At 35.1% G+C, this 24,830-nt stretch overlaps 1 protein-coding gene across 2 annotated transcripts in view; it reads right to left on the bottom strand.

Moving 5' to 3' along the window:
* LOC150074911 (cytoplasmic dynein 2 intermediate chain 1) overlaps nt 1–24,830 on the bottom strand; it is a 466,509-nt gene that overhangs the window by 394,460 nt on the left and 47,219 nt on the right. For both annotated transcript variants that reach the window (XM_090389329.1, XM_090389330.1), the window contains exon 4: nt 6,247–6,305. In XM_090389329.1, coding sequence (XP_090245455.1) covers nt 6,247–6,305 — 59 coding nt within the window. The remainder of the gene's footprint in view (nt 1–6,246; nt 6,306–24,830) is intronic.

Raw genomic sequence — 24,830 nt, 5'->3', positions numbered from 1 at the left:
AATATATTTGATCATTTTTTAAAATGTTGATCTCGGAACTACGTAACAAGTCACTGTACTGCAATTAAATTAGCGTGCGAGAAAATTTCACTGAGCGTGGGAAAATTCCTCAAGTCGGCGTGGGAAACGTTTTAATGCTGTTTTGCTATTCATTTTCAAGCTATCGACTCCATCAAATGAAACGATTTCGTTAAGTATGTCAAAAATGTAATCTGTAAAAGAGCGTTATAGTGATCTGTGACAGCGTTATAGTCAGATGCGGGTTATAATATAAGAACAGCGTTATAGCGAATCAGCGTAAAGCAAACCGCGTTATAACGGGGGCCTGCTGTACTTTGATTCCTAACCTTTGTATGATCTGAAATCTTAGACATTAAGCTTGATCTGCCTTCATCAACATCATTAATAAATACTGTACACACCGCTTAATGTGATCACAGATTATGTTATCATTCATGTAACGTTATGTCCCAATCAAACATATACTAATGCATAGAAAATATGGTGTTCATCATAGCCAGTGCTTGTTTTTGTTATTGCCTTTTGCCTTATAGGGGGTTTATGCATGTACAGTTGAAATGATTATGTAATACAGTCAGTCCTCGTATAACACGTGTTTGCATTACACGAATTCGATCATACACGATTTATAAATAGGGGAACGTTATCTTATATAACACGAACCGAATTCGCTTATACACGATTCGCCTTTGTGTTTACAATAAATGGCAGTCGAACGCGGAATCACCCCAACTGAACGCAACACGATAGGAATGAAGAAGATTCTGAAAATGTATTTATGTGTTTTATATCAGTGAAGGGGAAACACATTTCACCATAATAACGTAAAAACCAACACAATTCCAGCTGTCGATATAATCGCAAATGCAATTAGATGGAGTTTACTACCAGTTTATAACAGTTTCCACTAGCAGAAACGCAACTGGAAATTGTTTTTATTGTTTTATGGTAATAACCCCCAGAAATGTGCTTTAGTAAAATGTGAGGTGTTAATAGTGTATCTCGGCCTTTACGGTGTTGTTTATTCAGTTGCCACACGCGCGCAGCTTTGTTTATGTGTATCAAGCGTGCCTCCTCGTTTTGCAATTGTGCTTTATTCCCTAAAAATGGAGTAAAATACTTAAAAGGTGTGAAAAGGAAGCGTTCTGGCTAAGACACTGCAGATTCAGAGAAAAAAAAAAGCAATATCGATAAACAGAGGCGGACTGAGTCAAAAATTCTTACCCTTGAAAATTTATAGTGGCCTCATACTACGGTTTATGGCCAAAATCACACCGGCCTCCGGCCCACCGTGGTTTCCCCCGTAAGGCTTCTGTCCGCCTCTGTCGATAGAGAAAAAATATGAAATTGTGAAACGCCATGTGATATTGCACGTGCTATAGACCTAAATCAGGCAACGCCGAGAATTACAAAGAATGCAGAGAAAATAAAAACAACTTTCATAGCAGGAACAACTCGGTGTAATTAAAATCCATTAGATTAAGACACAAGAATTGGAAGAGATGGAACGGCTGTCATCTGTTTCGATAGAAAATCAAATAAAAAACAAGTTTGCTTACGATAGAAGCAAAAGCATTAGCAATATTTTATTACGACTTACGTATTGTAAAATACGTAGGTATTTTATTACGACTATTTTATTTAATATAATAATTTTTTTACGAATAAAATACGTATTTTATTCGTAAAAAATACTTTTTTAGTATTAAAAAATACTAAAAATACTTTATTATAATATTTTTATTACTTATTTTAATCGTTATAAAATACTTACATTTTATAACGATTAAAATTACCCGATTATTTATTGTTTGGTAATGTTTTGGTTCCAAATGTGTGTTCAATCTTGGGTGGGCGGCACCTAACCCTACTTTTCCCATAGGGCCTGTTGTTTATATTGCACGATTTCGCATTGCACGAGAGTTTCTAGGAACGCAACTATCGTGCTATACGAGGACAGACTGTATCCCAATTTTTTTTTTGAACAGCAATTTGTTCTGACATGTTTTGCTTTGTATAATTCTTAAAGTTTTCAGTGTCATTACTCTATGACAGAAAGTACTGTATCTGTACTCCTACTAATCACTGTTTTACAGTAGAGCATTAACCCTTTTCTAATTCTTCAGTTTAATATATATATATATATATATATATATTTTTTTTTTTTTTTTTTTTAATGGTTTGTATGGATTTCCAGAAACATTATGATAATTTCATTTTCATTGATGACTTCTCAAAGAAATAGGGACAGTCAAATTAAACAATTTTATATTGCATGATTTTATTGTTTTCTTCTTATCCACTTACACCTTTTTATGTACACATTTCCACTCTACATCAATAAACTCTAAACAGCTGTATTCTTGTTTCATCGTTTATTGTTATCATTTTAGCTGATTCCTGAAGTGATCACAATAAGCAGCATCTGCTACACTGAAAACAGTAAGGGCTCCAGCACTGAACAATGAGGGACTTCACTAATAACATTAGTCCAGGAAGAACAGTTCCCAATAATAACCACCATCTGCCTCTCAACTATCCCTTTTTCCATAACAGTAACTTGACCCTAATGTCACACTGCTCCAATTTGTACAGCATTCTTTCATGTGGATCAGTGTCAAAAGCTTTACTGAAATAAAAGTACTGTATATGATATGAAAATTATTTTTTTGCATCCAGTTACTGTGTCATAGTTGTTAATCAGATTGGCCAGACAAGATCTCCTCTTAACGTGTCACAGACATACATATAACATGTATGTCTGTGACATGTTAAATGTATCATCATCACATATTAAATATATCATCTTGTGATATGTTAAATGTATGTTTTCCAGCTGAAACCATAATTTAAGCAAAAATAAAGATTTAAATAATAAAAATATCAACATAAGCACTAGTGAATTATCTTTAAAAATTTCCCCTTTAAAAATTAAACTAAAATTACAAAAATCATCACAGCATATCAAATTCAATAACAGTTCTTTGTTATTTCTCACAAAAAAAAAAAAAAAATTTCTTGCTCCTATACTCATCTTCAATATTATCACTCAGATCTCTTCACATAAGCAAATTGCAAATACTCCTTCCTCTGCTTAAAAAAAAAACTGGAGATTCTTTTTCACTCTCAGCATTACTTTTCCTCTAAGCAGTTACTGACTGTACAAATCTGTCCACTCCATATATTGTTCCCACATCTGGAGTGTTGTCACCCAAAACCCTTCTCAAGCTCCTAGACTATCCAAATGAGAAAATTCAGGTTAATTAATCACCCTTCTCTTAGAAACTCTCTACTCTCTGTCAAAGATACACTCAGTTTCTGCTACATGTTATTTCTATAAATATTTCCAATAGCACTATTCTTTTGAACTGGAAACTGTACTTCCATTCAATATCCAACTCCAAATATTTTTCCCCTTCTATGTTTAACTCTTCTATTTCTGTTCTTTGGAGCAACCTCCTTTCACATCCTGAAAATTGCAACATGCAGAAATTCAGGTCTGATATCAACAAATATATCATCTTTCTTCTCAGCCTTTAACCCACATATAGTACTAACCCATAGTATTTTAGTATCACACATGGTACTAGAGTACTATGGATTATTTCATGTTTGGGATTATCATTAAAAAAAACAAAAAACAAGAAAATAAGAAGATGCCATAAATGTAACAAACTTAGTTCAGGAGATGCGATGGTACCATAACCTCGTGATTTCCAAGCACGAAAATCCATTTCTATGCTTGAAAGACAGAACTAGAGCCAATTAATTTATCTGCCAATTTATCTTTTCAGAGATGATTACAATAGACTCAGACAATTTTGTACACTCTTTACGTGGGAAAAACTGGTGATATTCAAGATTTAGGCAAAACATTGATTATTGTTCATCTAACAAAACATTGTTAGATGAACTGATGAATTCAGTGGCAGAAATTAAAAATGCATTGGACGATTATAAATCATCCAATGCAATACAGTATAAACTACCTTCCCTCCCCCAAATAAACTAATCATAAAATGATTAGTTTATTTAGGGAAGGGTTAGGCAGGCTAACTGGCCTCCGTAGCCGAGTGGTCGGGAGAGCGAGTGCAGTAGCACGCGCTCTTTGAGTAGACCGGGGTTCAAGCCCCTGACTGCTGAATATGGTCGATCTGCCAACCCGCACTGGACCAGCGTGGCAGATTATGGTCTATTTCCTTCAGCATGAATTGTTGAGGAGGCTTCCATCCTGTAGTGGGTTGATAATGGCTGCACTTTACTTTACTTTTTTTTAGGCAGGCTAATGCAGTTTATGATAATTCTTTGGCTAAGAGTGCAAAGAAAAGCATGAGATGCTTCACATATTTTAAAACTAGAGGGAAACAGATGAATCATATGGTCCATTCGAAGTAAAAGGCATAACTAATGATAATCCTGCATATTAGAGAAGTGCAAACGTCCCTCCTATTCATAACAGATGATCAAAGGATGAAGATGGTAACTACAGACCTGTAAGTTTGACCTCTGTACCAAAGAAAATAATGAGTCGACAGTTAAAGAAGTAATGAAAGGTCATCTTGATAGAAGTGAGGTTATAAGGCAATCACGGCATGGGTTTGTTAAAAGGAGAATATGTCTCACCAATTTAATTAGCTAGAGTGCTGTTACAATGGACTGGATGGAAAAAATAATTTTAATATTGTATACTTAGATTTCAATATAAAGCCTTTGATAGTGCACTACAACTACAATTATTGTATAAATTGGAGAAACGTGGCATTAGGGATGTTATTATTATGATTAAAGAGATGGTTAAGTGGCAGGAGACAAAGGGTGGTTATAAATGGACATTGTTCTTCATGGACTAATGTGATGAGTAGGTTCCAGAGAGATTGCTCTTGGACCACTGTTTTTACAATTTGTTAATCATATTGATGTAGGTATTTCAAATATGATATCTATGTCTGCTAATGATACAAGGGTGGGCACAGTGGTTAATGACAGTAATCAGGGATGCTACGTCAAGAGGATCTAGATAAACTAACCAGTTCGGCTGGAATATGGCAATTGAGGTTAAACAGTGATAAATGCATGCAAGGTGCTGCATTTGGGTACCAATAATTCGAAATTAGCATACCACTTAAGGATTATCACACACAGGGTAGTGGAGAATGAAAAGATGTAGGGGTAAATGTACAGTCAGACATGAAATTCTCTTTAAGTGCAAACAAGAAATTCTCTTTAAGTGCAAACAGTTCATGGGGTTCTGTCAATAAAGAGGGAACTTTGCCAGCAAGAATAAAGAGGGTTTTATCCCACTAAGGCAATGGTTAGGCCATCTGGAATACTTTATATAAGCATAGAAACTCATTTTAGGAAGGACATAGATTTGTTGCATAGGGTGCAGAGAAGGGCAACGAGCCAACCGGGCTAGCCGGGTGGGTAAAGTGCCTGCCTGGCAACCCAAAGGTCGCGGGTTCGATTCCCGCCTCGGGCTTGGATCAAAGTACTGCAAAAACCTTGGGAGGTGCATTATGGCCAGAGAAGCCTATGAGCCAACAACTACAAAAAAAAATTTTGTCAAAAAAAAAAGGGCAACAAGAATAGTTGGGAATGCAAAAGGATACTTTTATCAAGAAAACTGGGGTTCTGCAAATTTCATTCTCTGAAAACTAGGCATCTACATGGTGATCTAACTGACATATAAGGCTTTAACAAGGTTACGTAAACTAAATACCAATGACATGTTTGCTCTTTCTCATATAAAACATAGAAGGGGGCATAAATTTAAACTGTAAAAGGATGGTTGAAGAATAGATGTGTGGAAATCTGCATTCTGCCAAAGAGTAATCAGTTGTTGGAATAAACTTCCACCTAGTGTTGGTAAGTATTCTGAATAAATTTAAGGAAAGTTTGGACAAATTATTGGAAGGAATAAGGAATATTTTTTTTTTTTTTTTTCCTGGATAGTGCTATATAAGCTTTGTTTCATTGCACCATGTTGTCAGACAAATATTAACACTAACAAACACTTTTAACAAAATTATGACAACATTGAACAAATCTTAATAACAAAGCTTATATAGATTATATATATTTGCCAATTATAAATGTGATTGGATTAAGGCTAGTTAAGTAATTACACAAAGAATGATTTACTCTGATTTATATATGTATATTGAATTGCATAATTTATATTAAATGTATACATAAATATTAAAATAAAATATCTAATAAACCAACCTTGTTTTAGCATTCTGAATCCACTGTGCATCTTCTGGTATGTGGCTGATATCATCAATCTAGTAAATATTTTAAAACTTTTTTATCAATTTTTTTTAAAGGCAGCAACTCTTGATTATCCATAATTGAAAATAAAAAATCTTAAGAAGCATCAAGCCTATAAAAAAATTTAGAATAATAACAGCAAAATTTATATCCTTTTGCTAAAGTAAGCTAAGAGTAAACCAAAGCTTCTATAATAACATCATCACTTCCACAAAAAAAAATTGCTTCAGTACTTCACTACAGATAAATAAATGGTAGTACAACCCTTTTAAAAAAAATTTATATGCATTTTCAATAAAAGTGTTGTTTATTCACAGTGAAAATATTAAGGTATCCCATGGTACTGATGGTTCATATGTGACAGATCAGTGTCAATATGGAACTGAATCAGAAATTTCCACTTTTCCTAGTTTTGACATTAGCAGTGTACAGCAAAAGGATGCAAATCTTGCTATTATTACAGCTCTTCATTATCCATGGAAAGCAACATGTTTGAAAGTTAAAAGAATTACAGTGAAATTTCTCTAAAGCAGATGCCACTAGATCAAAAGAAGGTATCTGCTATACGGAGGTGTCGGCTTTGCAGAGGTCAGTGTAGCCAATTTTATTAATTCAGAAAAATCACTGTAACTGATTACTTACTCAGTTAATTTTTATTGATAATTGATGTACATATCTGTGTTTCAATTAACTCTTTAGTAAAAATTAATATGAACTACTTGGTTTCGAGCATTTCATTTTCATTATGGATAATTAGGCTATAAGGAAATGGTCAGGCCACACCTTGAGTACTGTATACAGGTCTGGAGGCCTCATTTTAGGAAGGATGTAGTGTTGCTAGAACGAGTACAGAGAAGGGCAACAAGATTGGTGAGAGGAACAAAGGGGTGTGTGTGTGCTTACGAAGAAAGGCTTAAGTTCTGCAAGTTGCAGCATCTGTAGATTAGGCACCTGTGAGGTGATCTGATTAAAGAGTATAAGGCCTTGAATGGTTTGAACAGGCTCAATGCTGAAGGGATATTTCTGCTTGCTCAGACTAAGAACCTGAGGGGGGGGGATAGATTCAAACTGAGGAAAGACAGTTGTAGAACGAATATCATCTTTTAAGGGCACAAAAGGTGATATAGTTGTACACGTTGGCACTAATAATATTAAGAGTAGGAGACCGGCAGAATTACTTAACAAGTACAGGTCACTGTTGAACAAAAGCCGAGAATTAGGGTTGAATTTGAAAGTGTCTGCAATTCTGCCCAGACACAATAGGGAGTATATGATGAGAGCCTTGTCGATCAATTCGGCCCTGGAAAGATTGTGCAAGGCTCAAGGGGTAGAATTTTTTTCAGCCTGGACTGTACTTGTTAACAGGAGAGATTGCTTCTACAGGGATGGGATACACTTAAATAGAAAGGGTGCAAGAATATTTGCTGATGCTATTGAGGCAGTATTAGGTGGGTCGTAAAACTGCTACCTTGGGGGGAGACAAAGACCAATAGATTGACAGTAGCCACTGGCAGAGGTGAAAGAGATTCTTGCACTGCTTCTATTAGAATGAGCAGAAGCCTGAAAAACAAGATGCATGATATTTCAGAGACTGCTGGGAGCCATTGCGGTACAAGTAAACACATGGGTTGTGTTAGGGTAGCTAAGAATAGAAACAGGTGCAAGTATACTTGCGTGTACACCAATGCTAGGAGTTTAGTAAATAAATTTGATGAATTTGAGGTATTGCTCAAAACATCAAAGGCAGATATTGTTGGGATATCAGAGACGTGGTGTCACACAGATATAAGGGATGCAGAACTGCAATTTGGGGAGTACAACGTCTACAGAAAGGATAGACAGGATAGGAAGGGGGGAGGGGTTATGCTATTAGTTAAGAAACACATAAAAACCAAGGAAGTGAAGCCAGTCGACATCGCTGGACAGTGCAGTGTTGAGTCAGTTTGGTGTGACATAAGCATTGGGATCAAAATTGAGAGTAGGAGTGTGCTATAGGCCTAATGACTCTGATGAGTATAATAAGATATTGTACAGGGAAATAGAGTGGGCCAGTAAATCAGAGAGTCTTATAATGGGAGATTTTAATTTCCCAGATATTGACTGGAATTTGGGGGCTGGTCACTCACACACTAGCAGGGCTTTTGTGGATTTATTGGATGATTGTTTTCTACATCAGCATGTTCGGGAGGCAACTAGAGGGAGTAATACTCTTGATTTGATTATCAGCAGTGATTCTTCATGCATTAAGAATCTGCAGATAAATGAACCACTAGGTGGCAGTGATCACAGTGTGCTGAAGTGGGATTTACTCAAAGAGGTAACTACCATTAGAGGTAAAGGGAAGGGTTATTGCTTCCGTAAAGGCAACTACGATGGACTGAGACAGTATTTAAATTCTATACAGTGGGACCAACTGATGATGTTACCAACAGCAAATTCAAAATGGGAAGCATTCAAAGAACTTATCTTGGAAGCTTTCTAGGCTTTACATACCAACTAAGAAATATTGTTCAAGGTTAAGCCCAAAATGGATGTCAGATGAATTAATGAGGTATATGGCAGAGAAGAAAAATGCATGGGATACTTACAAATTAACACATGATACAGAAGCCTATGATAGATACAAGTTGATATGCAACCAAGTTACAAAGGAGGTTAGGCAGGCGAAGGCAGATTACGAGAAAATCCTTGGCAAGGGATGCAAAGAAAAACAGCAGAGTTCTTTACTTATGTAAACTCTAGAAGGAAGGGGATGAATCAGATTGGTCCACTTGATAATGATGGGTCAACTGTTGATGATCCTGCTCAGGTAGCTAACAAACTAAATGAATATTTTGCATCGACATTCACACATGAGGAGTTATTCAGCGAGGGGAATGCCAGAGGTGTATTCAACTCTAGCAGTAAGCTACAGAATCTTGAAATAACTGGGAGTAAAGTGGAGGAGAAACTGTTGAAGATAAACACCAGAAAGGCACCCGGGGTGGATGGGATCTATCCAGTTATATTAAAGGAGGCAGCAAAGGAAGTAAGCAAACCCTTAGCCATAATTATGAGAGCTTCCTTGGACTTGGGGGAAGTACCCATGGACTGGAGATGTGCAAATGTAACCCCAATTCACAAAGGAGGATCAAAGGCTGACACAAGTAATTATAGACCTGTGAGCTTAACTTCTGTTCCAGGAAAATTAATGGAGGCACTGGTTAAAGAAGCACTGCAGGATCATTTAGACAAGACTTCAGTTATAGCTCGGACACAGCATGGTTTTGTTAAGGGGAAGTCTTGCCTGACCAATTTGATTGGATACTATGATGCAGTCACAAAAGAACTGGATGCAGGGAATAGCTTTGATATTATATACTTGGATCTTAGAAAGGCTTTTGATACTGTTGCACATGGAAGACTGCTACACAAATTGGAGCAGTGTGACATTGGAGGCAAATTGCTGCTATGGATAAAGGGGTGGTTGAGGGGGAGAAGATAGAGAGTGGTAATCAATGGACACTGCTCATTGTGGACTAATGTTATTAGTGGAGTCCCTCAGGGCTCAGTGTTGGGTCCATTATTGTTTTCTGTATTTATAAATGATATTGATGATGGTATATCAAGCTTAATGTCCAAGTTTGCAGACGATACAAAGGTTGGCAGGGTTGTCAAGGACACTACTGACACTATGCTGCTGCAACAGGATCTGGAAAGGTTGAGCAGATGGGCTGAGAGGTGGCAAATGAAGTTTAACATTGACAAATGTAAAGTACTACACATGGGAAACAGCAACCCCAGAGCAATGTATTAACTCTGTGGTACTGCACTGACAGTGGTAGAGAATGAAAGGGACTTGGGGGTGGTTGTGCAGGCAGATATGAAGTTCTCTGAGTAGTGCAGACGGGCTGCAAGAGTAGCTCATGGAGTATTGTCAATGATATACAGGAATTTTTCCAACAGGGATAAGGAGGTGATTATTCCCTTGTATAAGGCAATGGTCAGGCCACACCTAGAGTACTGTATACAGGTCTGGAGGCCTCATTTCAAGAAGGATGTAGAGCTGCTGGAACGAGTACAGAGAAGGGCAACAAGATTAGTGAATGGAACAAAGGGGTGCTCTTACGAAGAAAGGCTTAAGTTTTGCAAATTACAGTGTCTGGAGACTAGACACCAGCGAGGTGATCTGATAGAGGTGTATAAAGCCTTGAATGGTTTGAGCATGCTCAATGCTGATGGGATTCTTCCTCTAGCTCAGAATAATCACCTGAGAGGGCATAAATTCAAATTGAGGAAAGACAGATGTAGGATAGACGTGCAGAAATTTGCCTTTAGCCAGCGGGTGGTTGGTTGGTGGAACAGACTTCCATCCCTTGTAGTGGAAGTTGATAGCCTAAATAAGTTTAAGGCTCAGCTGGACAGGTATTTTGAACGAACAGAGGGGTGAAGTGGAAGTGGGTTTTTTTTTTTTTTTTTGGCTGATGCTGCATAAGCTTGCTTTCTTGCATCAAATGCCTATACTAATGCTAATGCTAATGTAACATTTTTTGTATATTAATGAATATTGTATATTTGTAAATAGTTTAGTGTTTTGTAAATATTTTAAATATTTGTAGTTTGTAAATAGTTTAGTGTTTTGTAAATATTTTAAATATTTGTAGTTTGTAAATATTTCAGTTAAATATTTGTATAGTTTGTAAATATTTCAGTTAAATATTTTAGTCCTGCTCTTTTGGATGAAACAATATTCTTCATGCATTATGGAATGCGAAGCAAAAAGCCTTTGGCTAAAATCTATTATTTGGGTACCACTTGTCTCCAGTCGTAGAATGGAGTGATTGTATGGTTGAGTTCTGTGATTGGGTGATTATTGTGAATGCATTTTGATTCTTATTGTTTTGTGTCATCGAGAAGGGGGGGGGGTGCTTAGCTTAGGTAGGGTGTTTATCGTCCCCATCCCGCTGTTTTAAAATCTGAAAATGAGTTCCGGATTTCAAAACAGCACCAAGTGAGGGATAAACACCCTAGGCATGTCAACCTAGAAGGAAAAGGGGGCTAAACAGTGAGTGGCACCTGCCAGTCACTGCCTTCTTCCTGACTTTTAGTCGAAGTATGGAGTGGTACCCAAGATCTGAATTTTTACCAGGCCTTTTCCTAAGTGACCTGTGTAAATGCAGGTAAATAATTACATAGGGATATTTATTTGACCTTGAGAATGCCATGCACTACAAATGCACAGGTAAATAATTACATAGATTCTTTCCTGATTAGATATCGATCCGTGCATTTTAACAGGCGTGTTATTTACATAGAAAAGATTTGACTTACTCTGTCATACCTCTACGTATTATGTAGAAAAGCAAAGCGTGCGTGGGGGTTGGTGAGCAAAGCAAGCAGGAGTCGCAGCTTCCTAGTCATCCATTAAAGAAAGTCTGGACTAATCTCTGTAAAGGGCAGACATAAGGATCTGATCATGATACCTTGCAGCAATGAGGGTGATTACAGCAACCACAATATTTAACTGGCACCTCCAAACATGTCTTCTTTGATGTTAGTTCAATAGAATGTGTTTCTGTGTTCTTTCTAGATGAAACTGCATTGAGAATTGATTGGAAACTGTATCTTGAGTTCAGAGGGCAAACTTCTGCACATCTATCCAGCAACTGCCCTTCCTCAGTATGAATTTATCTCTTCTCATGTGTGTAGTCTGAGCAAGAGTAGGAATTCCATCGGCATTGAGCTTTCTGTTCTCTATCTTGTGAACTTCTATGACCTTATGTGGTCATAAGGTCAGAGTATAAATAGAAAATTGATTTAACTTATTCTGATTTACTGTCTCACTCTACATGTCTGTACAATTTTTTGTCATATTCACCATAGTCATTAGTCCTATAACAAACTCCTGTCATTTTTGTTTTTCTAGTGCTTATGCTACACACCAAATTGACTCAATGTTGCACTTATCATCCATGTCAATTGGATGTGTTTCCTTAGGTTTTATGGGCCTCTTAAATAAGAGCACAACCCCCCCCTCTTCCCTTCTGTTCTGTCTGTTTTTTCTGTACAGAATGTATTCCCCCATATTCAAAATGTGTATCCTTTAAATCTGAGTGATACCTTGTCTCGGACATACTCACAATGACTGCCTTGATGATGTACTTCATCACATTTATTTACTGTATCCTAGCATTAGTGTACACACAAGCATATATTCACTTTTTTTTTTTCTCTTAGTAACCCTAATACAGCCCATATTTGCTTGTTCCATGAGGATCTCCAGCAGCCCTTAAAATCCCTAACATCTTGCTTTTCAGGCTGCTGTATGTTCCAGTAGAAGTAATGCAAGAATCAGTACACCTCGTCCCTGCAAATGCTCTTAATCTTTTAGTCTGTGTTATCCCTCACCTAGTAGTTTTCTGCCCACCTAACACTGCCTCAATGTCATCTGCAAATATTCTTAACTCTATAAAAACAATCTCTTCTCTTAATATACAAAATCCACAATTAGAAAAATTCTGTCTCCAGGGGCAAATTGATTGATAGATTCTCATTATGTACTCCCTCCTATTATGTTTGGGTAGAATTGCAGATGCTTTCAATTTCAGTCCTTACTCTCAAATTTTTCTCAACATTGCCTTGTACATGTTAATTAAATCCTCAGGTTTCCTACTCTTAATATTTTTAGTACCAATGGGTATAACAATACACCCACTCCCCGATTTATATAAGGGTTGCATTCCGTGGAACTCTGCTTAAGTCAGAATTTCCCTAAATGCTTGTGCAGCACTCTCAACTGTGCTCACTGAATTGATTGAATCAAAAAAGAAATGTTCAACAAACATGTAAATAGAATTATTTATTGTATTTATTCAATTTTTTATCTCATGCACAAAAAAAATTACAAAAGCGTGCAATTTAAAAAATTTCAAAATTATAAAATTAAAAAAAAAGAGAGGAGACAGGCATGACATCAGTAAGTTTTACCTCTCGAGCATCGTTTCCGGAATCGACGTCTTCAGCTGATAAGTATGCTGCTACAGAGGTTGAAGGCTGTGCAGATTTAGAAGGGATCAGCTGCTCAACCTTATAAAAGAACATATTAATGGATGACTGGACGGTGGCTTTTTTCTTTTCACTGTAGATTTTTTTGTAGCAAGAAAGCATATCATTCACCCCTCTGTTAACTTTTAAGAATCGTTCGCTGTCAGGATCCATGTTCTCAGACCTCACCATTGCTGATGCAATTTCACAAAATTCCACTGCCATCTCTCTGGTGATGAAGCGTCTGGGTTCTTCATTTGGTTCATATTGAGCTTCATCAGCATTTTCTTCTTTCACTATCGCTGCCTGCAAGTCAATAAGTTCTTCGTTAGATAATTCCTTCTCCTCTGCTTCTATTAACTCCTCCACGTCTTTGGCATCAACCTCCAGCTGAAGAAGCTCTGCAACCTTTACAATCTTATCTGTAACCTCTTCATATGATTCTTCTTTTTCAAATCCTTCAAAGCCTTTTTACTTGCCGTGGGCATATTTTCTTCCATGTGCCATTTAAACAACTTTTAGTAGTTTCCACTGCCTTATTAATGTTTAAGATGGTGTGGTAAATATTGTAAGATTTCCAAAAGTCTCTTAACGTAAAATTTTTCTCACCATCTACTGCAGACAATGCCCGAGCAAATGTGCATAAATAGTATGCTTTTAAATTCGAAATAACACCCTGATCCATAGATTGGATGAGTGAAGTCGTGTTTGGTGGTAGAAATATGACTCGTGTTCAAATTGAAATCATCTAGATGCATAGGATGTTCAGAAGCATTATCTAATAGAAGCAAAATCTTGAAAGGAACATCATGCTTTACAATATTTTTAAACCTCGGGAATGAAGCAGCATTTAAATCAATCCTCAAAGAGAGATATTGTTATCCATGCTCTTAGGTTCGATTGGAAATGCACGGGTAGGGTGGCTTTATTGATGCCCTTAAATGCACAAAGATTTCCAGAATGGTACACAAGCATTGGTTTTAATCTGTAATCTCCCACTGGCATTGTCTTTTTTCTTTTTGGCAATCTCTTTGGCAATGTATGTTCAATCCAGCATTTTTTTCCAATACAGAGCTGTCTTGTCAATGTTAAAAATTTGCTGCGTTGAATATCCACCTTCATCAATAATTGTTTTTCAACACATCACAAAATTTCTCTGCAGCTGCAGAATCGGCACTGGCAACTTCATCACATACTTTAACGTTTGGAAACCAGCACAATGCTTGAACCTATTAAACCACCTGTTGCTTGCCACCAACAAACACTTGGGGTTTGCCGTACTTATCCTTAATATCCTCATAAATACTTGTTGCTTTTGCTTATTTGGTCATTAGACTCAGGGGCACTCGCTTCTGAATCTGATTTTCCATCCATGTTATTAAAAATTGTTCCATCTTCGATATAGCACCTGAACACTGTTTTGTGATCACTGTTGATCTTTAGTGCTTTGATCTTTTGACATGTTCTTTTATACATGCACTGGCCTTTAAAATAGTATTTTCTGTTGAAGCAGCGAGACCTAATTCTTTTGCAATAGATGACAAACTTTGTCCTGCTTCTTAATCATTTTCATTTCTAAATCAATTTTTGTTTCGTTTCCTAACACTGCCACCACTTACACTTTCTGTTTGTCCCTTTCCCTTCACCATTGTAATAAGTAAATAGGAATGAAAAGATTCTGAAAATTTATTTATGTTTTTTATGTGATTGAAGATTTCATTGAAGGGGAACTCATTTCACCATAATACTGTAACGTAAAAACCCACAGAATTCCAGTTATCGGTATTATCGCAAATGCAATAAGATCGAGTTTAGTACCCATTTATAATTAGATGCACTAACAGAAAAGCCCAATAAACCAGAAAGTGAACAAATTATTTTTATTGTTTTATGGTCGTAAACTCCAGAAATGTGTTTTAGAAAAATATCACAAAGCCATTCACAATTGATTCTTATAATGGAACATATGATAACGATGAAAGAGTGGTGCAATTTCTATTATAAAAGTGACCTTTTAGAGAGATAAATGGCTTAGTAATATAGAGAAATTTTCAACTTACAAGGACTTGGAATGAATTACAAAAAAAAAAAAAAAAAGTGTTATTGGGTTCACATTACAATATTTATACAATACCTCCATTTATCCCTACAGATGCAAAATATGTTTCTATATTTTTTTCAATTTGCACCGGCTAGCAAAAACTTATGTAAAGTCAAATTTCTGTAAGTAGAGTATTGCGTAAGTCGGGGCGTTTCCTGTACCATGTTTTGTGCCCTTAAAAGATGATATCTGTTCTACAATGTCATGATCATCTTTTAACTCCTGGTAGACATACTCTGGACCCCTTCCATTATGTTAGGGTCCAAAAAATCGAGGGTTTGCTTTCCTTGAATTTAGGACTACCCATTTGGTACGTTATTCTGTAATTATTGCTACTCAGATGCAGCACTTTGTATTTATCAGTGTTAAATCTCAATTGTCACTTTTGAGCCCATCTAAATCACTTATCCAGATCTTGTTAGAGTGGCCCAGTTGGATGCCAGTATTCTGGCATCCAACCAGTGATGTTTTTTTTGGCTTGACTTTATTCTGTCTCCATTTGCTCCCCACATCAAAGGATCATACAAACAGTATCATTGTAACATTTTTACAATAATAGCTATTTTGAAATTGTTATATAATGTGAGCAGTAATTGTAAAATATTGATTTTCTGAACACAGGATATTTTAATTTGATTACCCAATTTTCATATTGTAATAGATTGTGTTCGACCATTTGTGAGGTCAGACAGATTGTTTTGCTTTATGAATAAAAATGTATTCATATTTTTGTACATATGATTTAGTTTTGAGCATTAATGGATATATTATATTAACATACAGTAGTATGCAAAAATATGTGTAGAAAAATATATTAAAAATTAATTGGTCAAATTATTATTTTATATTTAAATATATATGCACCTATTTATTTGCAACTTAATTATGTATAGCATAAGTGATCTTAATTATGTAGGTAAGAATAAATTAGCATAAGTTTCAAGACTGCGTTTTGTTGTGAACAATGGTTATAGAGCACATTAATAATTTTGAAAAAACTCTTGGTGGTCATGTGAGGCATTCGTAATATTGTTCTTTAAAGCAATGAATGTGCACACAAGTAAAAATAAAAGTTTTAATTTATGGGCTAAAATATTCATTAATTAAAAATAGAAAATAAACTGGCTCATAAATATATATTAAAATTCTCTAAAACTATATAAAAATTAAAATCATGAAATAAACAATAAAAATAGATAAACTATAAACCGTGAATTCTGTCACACCTAAATTTCATTTTATTTTTTTCTTTATGCTAAGTAATTTTCATCAATTACAAAAGAAAGAATTTTAAAAAATATATTTTTTAATTATGTTCTTAATATGTAAAATTTTTTTGGGCTGTAAGTCTCAAGTTTTCGACAAATATTAATCTGTCTTTACAGCAGCCAATGATTTATTTACTTTACATGTGAGGTGAGTATTAGTAGTGGCGAATGATGCAAGGGAGCAAGCTTATATAGCATCAGCAGAAAAAATAAATAACCTGCTTCTCTCTCCATTCTCACTAATAATTGTCTAATTCTTCCTTAAATTTATTTAAACAACTCTTCCACAACTCTTTGTGGAAGAGTTAGTTAAACAACTCTTTTAGTTAAACAGATCTTCCACAACACCAGATGGATGATGTGTGTTCCAACAATCAATCACTCTCTGGCTGAAATCAAATTCCTGCACATTTTTCCTGCATATATCCTTTTTACGCACATTAATATATATACATAATGTGCTTATTGTCTTCACAATGTCTGCCTGCATGTAACAACTTGCCTCCCAGTGGTCACATGCTCGTGATATTTTATTAATTAATAAGATTTATTGAGCGATTCCAAATTTCATTAAAATTGGACCAATGGAAATCCAGAAATTGTTTTTTTTCCATTTGTCCACACATAATAACACGACTCCATTTGGATAGATTTTCATGAAGTTTTATGTTGGGCCTCTTAGAAAGATTGGTTGAGCCATCTCAAATTTCATTAAAATTGGATCACTAGATTTCTACTGGTCAGATTTTAATGAAATTATTATTTTATTTTCAGTAATTATTTTATTTATTTTATTTTCAATAACTTTAATGAAATTATTTTTTTATCTTAAAAAATTATCATTTTGTTTTCAGTCAGTTTGCAATAACAAGACTCCTGGTGAATGAATTTTGATGAAATTTTGTTTGGGCCTATTAAAAAGATTTGTCACCCCATCCCCAATTTCATTAAAATTGAACCAGTAGAAATCTAGAAGTTATTATTTATTTTTTTCATACATATCACATAGGCTATCCATATATCGTGTTGTTGGGTTTTAGGTGCATCAACAACTTAGTCCATGTTGCACTGTATATAATAAGTCTGTACATTGAATGTGTTCTCTGATTGATTTTCTTTTTTGCAAAACTTGAAAACCCCATGTTTCTGGTGGAGACCATGCTGCTGTCGCCCGAGACTGACTAACTCAGCCACATTGGGAAAAAGACCCATAAAACTTCTTTGCATTATTGATGGGATTTGGACTTGTCTTTTCCACATGATGTGCGAAGGATGGTGAATATATCAGCTGTGCTGCCCACAAGGTCTCAAACACCATGTATTATAGCTGAAGCACTGGATACTTTCTTTGTTGTCACATGGTGTGGTGTATACTGACAAATGTCTGAAGAGTATTAAATCACATACCATACTTATTACTAAGACTATAGGTTAAATAAGCCTGTGTTGTCAGTAGAATTACTGTTATAGTAGGGTAGTTTAGATATGCAATTGGAGAGTTTAGCTTAATTTTGGTAAGAGCAGGGGGCTAGCCATATTCATACTGATTGTGAGTGATAGGTGGCCTCTGCTGAAGTGGGGGTAGCCCATAATTAGCATGAATTCAAATTCATGAAGAACAGTTGCAGGATAGATGTGCAGAAGTTTGTCTTCCACCAGTGAGCAGTTGTTTGTTTGAATAAACTTACATTTGTTGTTGTGGAAGTGAGTAGTTTGAATAAATTCAAGGAAGAACTACTCAAGCTATTGAAGGGGCAGTATTGTAAGGTTTTTTTTTGGCTGTTGTGCAAATTATGCAAAATTATGGCAAATTATGCAAAAAAGCTTGCTTTTTTGCATAATTTGCCACTACTAATACTAATTTTAGTGTTGTATTTTAGCAGTGATGAGGAGTTGATTACAGGCAGTTCTCGTTTTACGAGTTTTCGCTTTACAAGTTCCCAGGTTTACGAGTTTTTTTTCCCAAGTATCAACAAAATCGAAAATATGAATTTTAATTGCAAAAAATGAATGTTAAACATTCATAAATACCGCATTCCAAAACACATGCGTAGCTATACAATACAGTGTACCCCGCTTTACGATATTAATCCATTCCAGAGACACCATCGTATCGTTAAAATATCGTAATGTGAACCCAATAACACATTGTTTTTTGGTAATTCGTTTCAAGATCTCGGAAGTTGAAATTTTCGCTGTTAATTAAGCTATTTATCTCTCTAAAATAAAGTCATTTTTAAGGTCATGAGCGTGACCTTAAGGCCATGTAAAAGGTCGTGAGCGTGGTTTGTAAATTGTATTAGTTAACAATTCAAATCATTAAAATGCACTACACTTTCATTGTTATCATTCCATTATAAGAATCAATTTTAAACAACTTTGTGATATTTTTCTAAAGCACATTTCTGGAGGTCACGACCATAAAACAATTAAAAACAGTTTGCACTTTCCGGTTTATTGGGCTTTTCTCTTACTTACTGCAGGCAATTTGCAGGCAATGATAAATGGGTAGTGAACTCGATCTTCTTCCATTTGTGAAAATACTGATAGCTGGAATTGTGTGGTTTTTTATGTTATTATAGCGAAATGTGTTTCCCCTTTTATACAATTGAAGATTGTATAAAAAACATAAATAAATTTTCAGAATCTTCTCTTCGTTCCTTTTTTTTAAGCTTCGTAAACTTGTTACTCTACACGAATCGTGTTAGTTGCAATTTGTATGTGCTGTTAAAAAATGCTTATGCATGCAATTGTTAAAATTTCTAATTAAAAGAAAATATTATCTTGGAAATAAATGCCTCTTGAAATGTTTCTGAAGAAAACTCCTCGTGCAACAAACCAACAAGTGCCGAGTCAATAATGAGTGATCAACAAGTCTGTATTTAGATGATGATGAAGAATAAACATTCTTTAACATTTGTATAAATAATTTCTCTATTATTTTAATTTGCTTGATTTTACAGGCTTCGTTTTCATTTCTTTCATTATTTCATAAATCAATCATTGTTTAAACAAACTAATTAGCTAACTAATTTCATTGTCAAGAACGTAACCCCTATTTTTAACCTTATGTCTATGGGAAATAAATTCCCATTTTACAAATTTTCGCTTTACAAGTGTGTGCTAGGAACGAATTAGCTCGTAAAGTCGAGAACTACCCGTATTCTGTTGTACAAGGCAATGAATAAGTCACATCTGTAGTACTGTATATAGGAATGGAAACCTCACTTTAGGAACCATATGGATCTGTTAAATTGAGTGCAGTGAATAGCAGTGAGATTAGTGAGGGGAACAAAAGGGTGTTCTTACCAAGAAGTTTTTTTCCTGCAAATTGCAGCATTTTTAGACTAGACAACTGTGAATAGATATGATTTTGGTATTTAAGGTTTGACTGGATTGAATAAGCTCAATTCTGAAGGCATTTCCATTATTCAGAATACACTCGTAAGGGAGCATCAACGTAAATTGATGAAGGATGGTTGCAGGAGAGATGTGTGGAAATTTGTCTTCACCCAGCAGATAGCTAATCGTTGGAACAGCCTTCCATCTGGTGTTTTAGAAGTGGATAGTTTGAATAAATTCAAGGAAGAAGAATATAGGCTATTACAGGGGATGGGTAGATGTTATAGGAATTCTTTTTTTTTTTTTTTTTTTTTTTTGGCTGATAAGTTTGCTTTCTTGCATCATTTGCACTATAAGTACTAATAATTTCATTCTTGTTTCCAGTGGTTCTTAAGCTCTCTTCTTTAATTGTCTAGGAGCTGCAACACTTATCATCATTGCAGGATGATGAGTGTTGCAGCCGCATATATATAGTCTTGAAACAGACTGTCTTAGTAGTCTCATCTTTTAAAGAAATGGCAAGTTAACCTTTTGGAGAAGCTATTTATTTCAAAGTAGTGCAATATTGCGGTAACTTGTTTGAAAGATAAGTTTCTTTTGCTGTGATAATTAAGACCATTGCATTATTTTTGCAGTTTAAATCCTATCCTTTAATCTGCAAGAACAGATTAAAGGATAAGATTGTCCTTCAAGTACTTATAATGAGAGATCATTCTTTTTTTTATTGCATCAATTCTTAAAAACAAATATGATCTTTGATACTAGTGCCAGATTGCTTTCTTATTATTTACAGATTTTAAAATGTTCACAAATGTGCTGGATTTTACAGATGTATATGAATCTTAAAACCATGAGAATTCTTTGCTGTTCTGAGATATTCAAATTTAGTTTATTTAAGTAATTACACCAGTTTGATCTGTGATGTTCTGAAGTATTATTTTTAGAGTTAAATTTTTTATTGTATAATCTATAAAACTGTGTCTTTAAGTCTTTCGCTGTGTAGCAATGTACAATGTATTGCTTTTTGTCATATTCCTTTCATGCATTATACGTGCATGAAAAATACATACATGCATGCGTACACACACACACACACAAAATATCTCTGTGAAGCCCGTTATTTAACTTTAATTAAAAATCACAAATATTAGAAACTATTCTTTTCCACGTTTTGCATGTGCATTGTGTTGTTGTTGTTATTTGGCTTTTAGGAGCATTAGCAACTAAGGCCATGTTGCTCCGGGGATATGCGGTGGTCATTCCCTGACCTTTCCGCATCTTCCGTATTTGGTGGTTACGGGCTTGAACCCTGGTCTAATCAAGAAGCGTGTTCTACGCACTGCTGCTCCTGCCCACCTGGCTACAGAGGCACCCATGCATTGTGCTACTGTCAGCAACTTTATCACAACAGTTGATTAAACAAATGTGCATGTGTAAATTTTTTTTGGCCTGAGATTTTGAGAGTAGAATTCCTTCCTTTCAAAAGTTCTAATCTGTTTTGTTCAGCAGTTAGACTGAGTATCTTTATTCTTTGTTCAAAACACATACTACTGTCCAGGCACTGAGCAGTTGTGTTGTTACCCTGAGTGTACTTGGTGCATAGCACTAAACGCGATAACCACTTTCTATTAATTTTCCAATACATTCTAACCAGAAGGCAAATCTGTATTAAACGTTTTTTGAATTCCAATTTATAAAAGTTGGTATAATTTAAAATATGGCAAGATTTTAGGCAGAGTTGTTCGTTGATAATTTTTTTGAAAATCTTATTGGAAAATTTTCACTTTATGATATTATAATATTAATACTGTTTTAATTCTGGTAGCTTCTAACTGTTAACTTGTTGCCAACTTCACAGGTCTCACACTGTTAGACATGACTGTATTTTTATCACAATTCTTTAATTAATTGACACCAGTAAAAGGGCTCTTTTATTAATTTTATTTTAATTATTGTTTGTTTTCAGTTTTGTTTAATTGATAAGTTTACATTAATATCCAGCTTTTAAGAGAGCAAGAAATCAAGAAAATATACCTTCGTATATACACATTTGTGAAATTAGCTTGCAGACTTAAGATAAGAATCAAAACAGTTGCAAGCATTATACAGTGAAACTGCCTTAACGGACGCCCTTAAGGGTAGGCACTCAGGCTTGATTCTGGCAAGAAGTATTAGAAATCACATGTTAGATGACCTCTCCAAAAGCCACACTCTCTAATATGGATGTGAACACTTTAATAGGTGACCTTTTCATATTTTAAATCTCCCTGGACTGGATACTTTCAAGGATAATTGACATACTGTGTTTTTATAGGTCACTGGAATTTGCGATTAAGGCAAATGAAGATCAAGACTGTTACAGTAATACTGATTAGACTTGTAATGGCTGTGGATTCTCATGGAGCATATGATAAAATTTATCATTAATAGGCTGTCCTTTGCTGGCAAGCAGCATTTACAAACTTATTTAGACTATCTGATGCAGTTCCACTGACACATATCACTTAGCAAGGCAATAAAATTGACAAACTGAGAGATGCCATCATCAGAATTTGAAAAAAATAAAATAAATACTGCAGAGCAAATTTGTATACAGGACTCAGCTTGTGGTACAGGTGTTATACATGTCTTTCAAAAAAAAATTAACACTATCAATGGACCGCATAGGTAATTTTGACCAGTATCCCTTTGGGATTTTTTGTATCCATGAATAATATACTGTATTTTGATAAAAATGCTATGTGATACTTGACATTATTTTCATAACTGCTTTAGAGAGTGTTTAGGTGTCCAGCTCTTTGACTGAGGGACAGTGACAGTTTTCATGTGCTGACACATTTTTCTGTTACAGTTTTTCTGTGTTTTCGTTAGGAAATGAGAAATGGCTGTTGCTTAAGCAACTCCATCTGGTGGTTTCACTGCAGTTTGCTTGTCTATGCAGATTTCCCCTCTGGAATATTAGTTGAAATTTTCCTGTGCATTATCCTGATTGCATTTCTTAATTTTTTAAGAAATTAAATTTCTTGTTTTTTGTGGTAGAGCCGTATGCAGAAATTTAAAAGGTGTGGGGTTTTGACCACTTAACACTAGAGCTGATGACACAGTTAATTTAACCGTTTGTCTACTTTAAATTGTTGAGTTTTGCAGCCCTTTTAACTGCAGAAGTGTGAGTCCATGGTATTTCCTAACTTTCCATTAACTTACAGCAATCACAATTACAAGTAATTTTGCACACGTTTTTATTTTGAATTTTAGCCTTATACCTAAAACTGTGAAAACAGTCAAATTGACTGTTTGTAAAATTTTGATAAAACTAGCTAATTTTTATAGTTAATCAAGTTTTTGCATTTATTTACCTTATGACAAACGTGTGATTTGTATCACCCTGTTGTTTGTGCAAATACATGCCCAGGTGCATATGTTTGCATGTCTGTGCATGCCACTTCAGGTATGAGTGTGTGTATAGGAGTCACTGATATATATATATTGCTGTGCCATGCCATTTTAGTTTAGTTTGAGTGGAACTTATATGTGGGAAGGTATTTCAACAATTTTTACTGTGCTAGTTCAACAATTTTTACAGTGCTAATTGCATTACTAAAATGTGGCAATCTTATGATCTTACCCAAGAGCAAATTCAGAAATGTCTAGAGGAATTAGAAGAGCTATCTGAAACTGAATCTGGAGAGGAGAGAGGAGATGTATTTAGAGAAGAAAGTGATGAATGGATTCCTAATGAAAGAGGCAAGGAATCTAGTAATGAAAATAATACTTCTGATTCTTTTACATTAAGTGATGCTGTAGATGATATACAACATCATAATCTTAAAAACTATATGTGCCTATCAGTGGGCAGCAAAGATATTTCAAAATCTGGACACATATGGGAAGTTTTAAACTCTGGTGGTCCTTCAGCTGGATGTTCACTTCAAAGGAACATAATGTCATAATCATGAGTGCACTTCATATAAGTGTTACAATAAGTACGGAGTATGGAGTTGATGTTTTAGTCCAAATGGCTAAAAGATATTTCAACAAAAGCATGTTCACATAGATGGCCGGTTCACATCTTTTATAATATATTATAAAATATATTATATCTTGCAGTAATAATATATTATATATTATTATTTAAGGCACCTCCGCAGCCAGGTGGGAAGGAGTAGCAGTGCGTAGCACACGCTTCTTGATTAGACTGGGGTTCGAGCCCGTCACTACCAAATACGGAGGATGCAGAAAGGTCAGGGAATGACCACCGCATATTCCCGGAGCAATATGGCCTTAGTTGCTAATGCTCCTAAAAACCAAATAACAAACAAACATATTATATATATATATAATTATATGCAAGATATAATATATTATATCTTGCAGTAATCAATGCTGGGATTATTTATAAAGAAGTGACAGGGAAAGTCATGAAGAGAAGAGAAGAGAAGCGATTTTATGTTGAATCTAACTGAAGAACTCAAAGAATATATAGAAAGCATTCATAGAAAGCAGCTCAAACCAGTAACAAATCGTGGCCACTGTGTGTAAAAAGTATGTATGCGGAAAATGTACAGGAACTGTTAAAAACACCGTCATTTGTTTAAATTGCGGAAATTAATTTTTAAACTTCACTTTATTTCCTAGACAAAAAAGTTTTGTGTTCAAATTTTTTGCTGTCAAAAACATTACTTTTATGTGTATAAGTACAACACTATGTACTGTCACCAGTTACTTTATATCATTGTTTATAATAAAATGTTGAAAACACAACTTAAAAGTCTAGTTTATGCACATTAGTCAAAATGATCAGTGAC

This window comes from Mastigoproctus giganteus, unplaced genomic scaffold (assembly GCF_048544385.1).
Source record: "Mastigoproctus giganteus isolate SK-2022 unplaced genomic scaffold, ASM4854438v1 scaffold_15, whole genome shotgun sequence".
Classification (NCBI taxonomy): Eukaryota; Metazoa; Arthropoda; class Arachnida; order Uropygi; family Thelyphonidae; genus Mastigoproctus; species Mastigoproctus giganteus.
The sequence above is the reverse complement of the archived record's forward strand: the minus strand, read 5'-3'. Positions and strand labels throughout refer to the sequence as shown.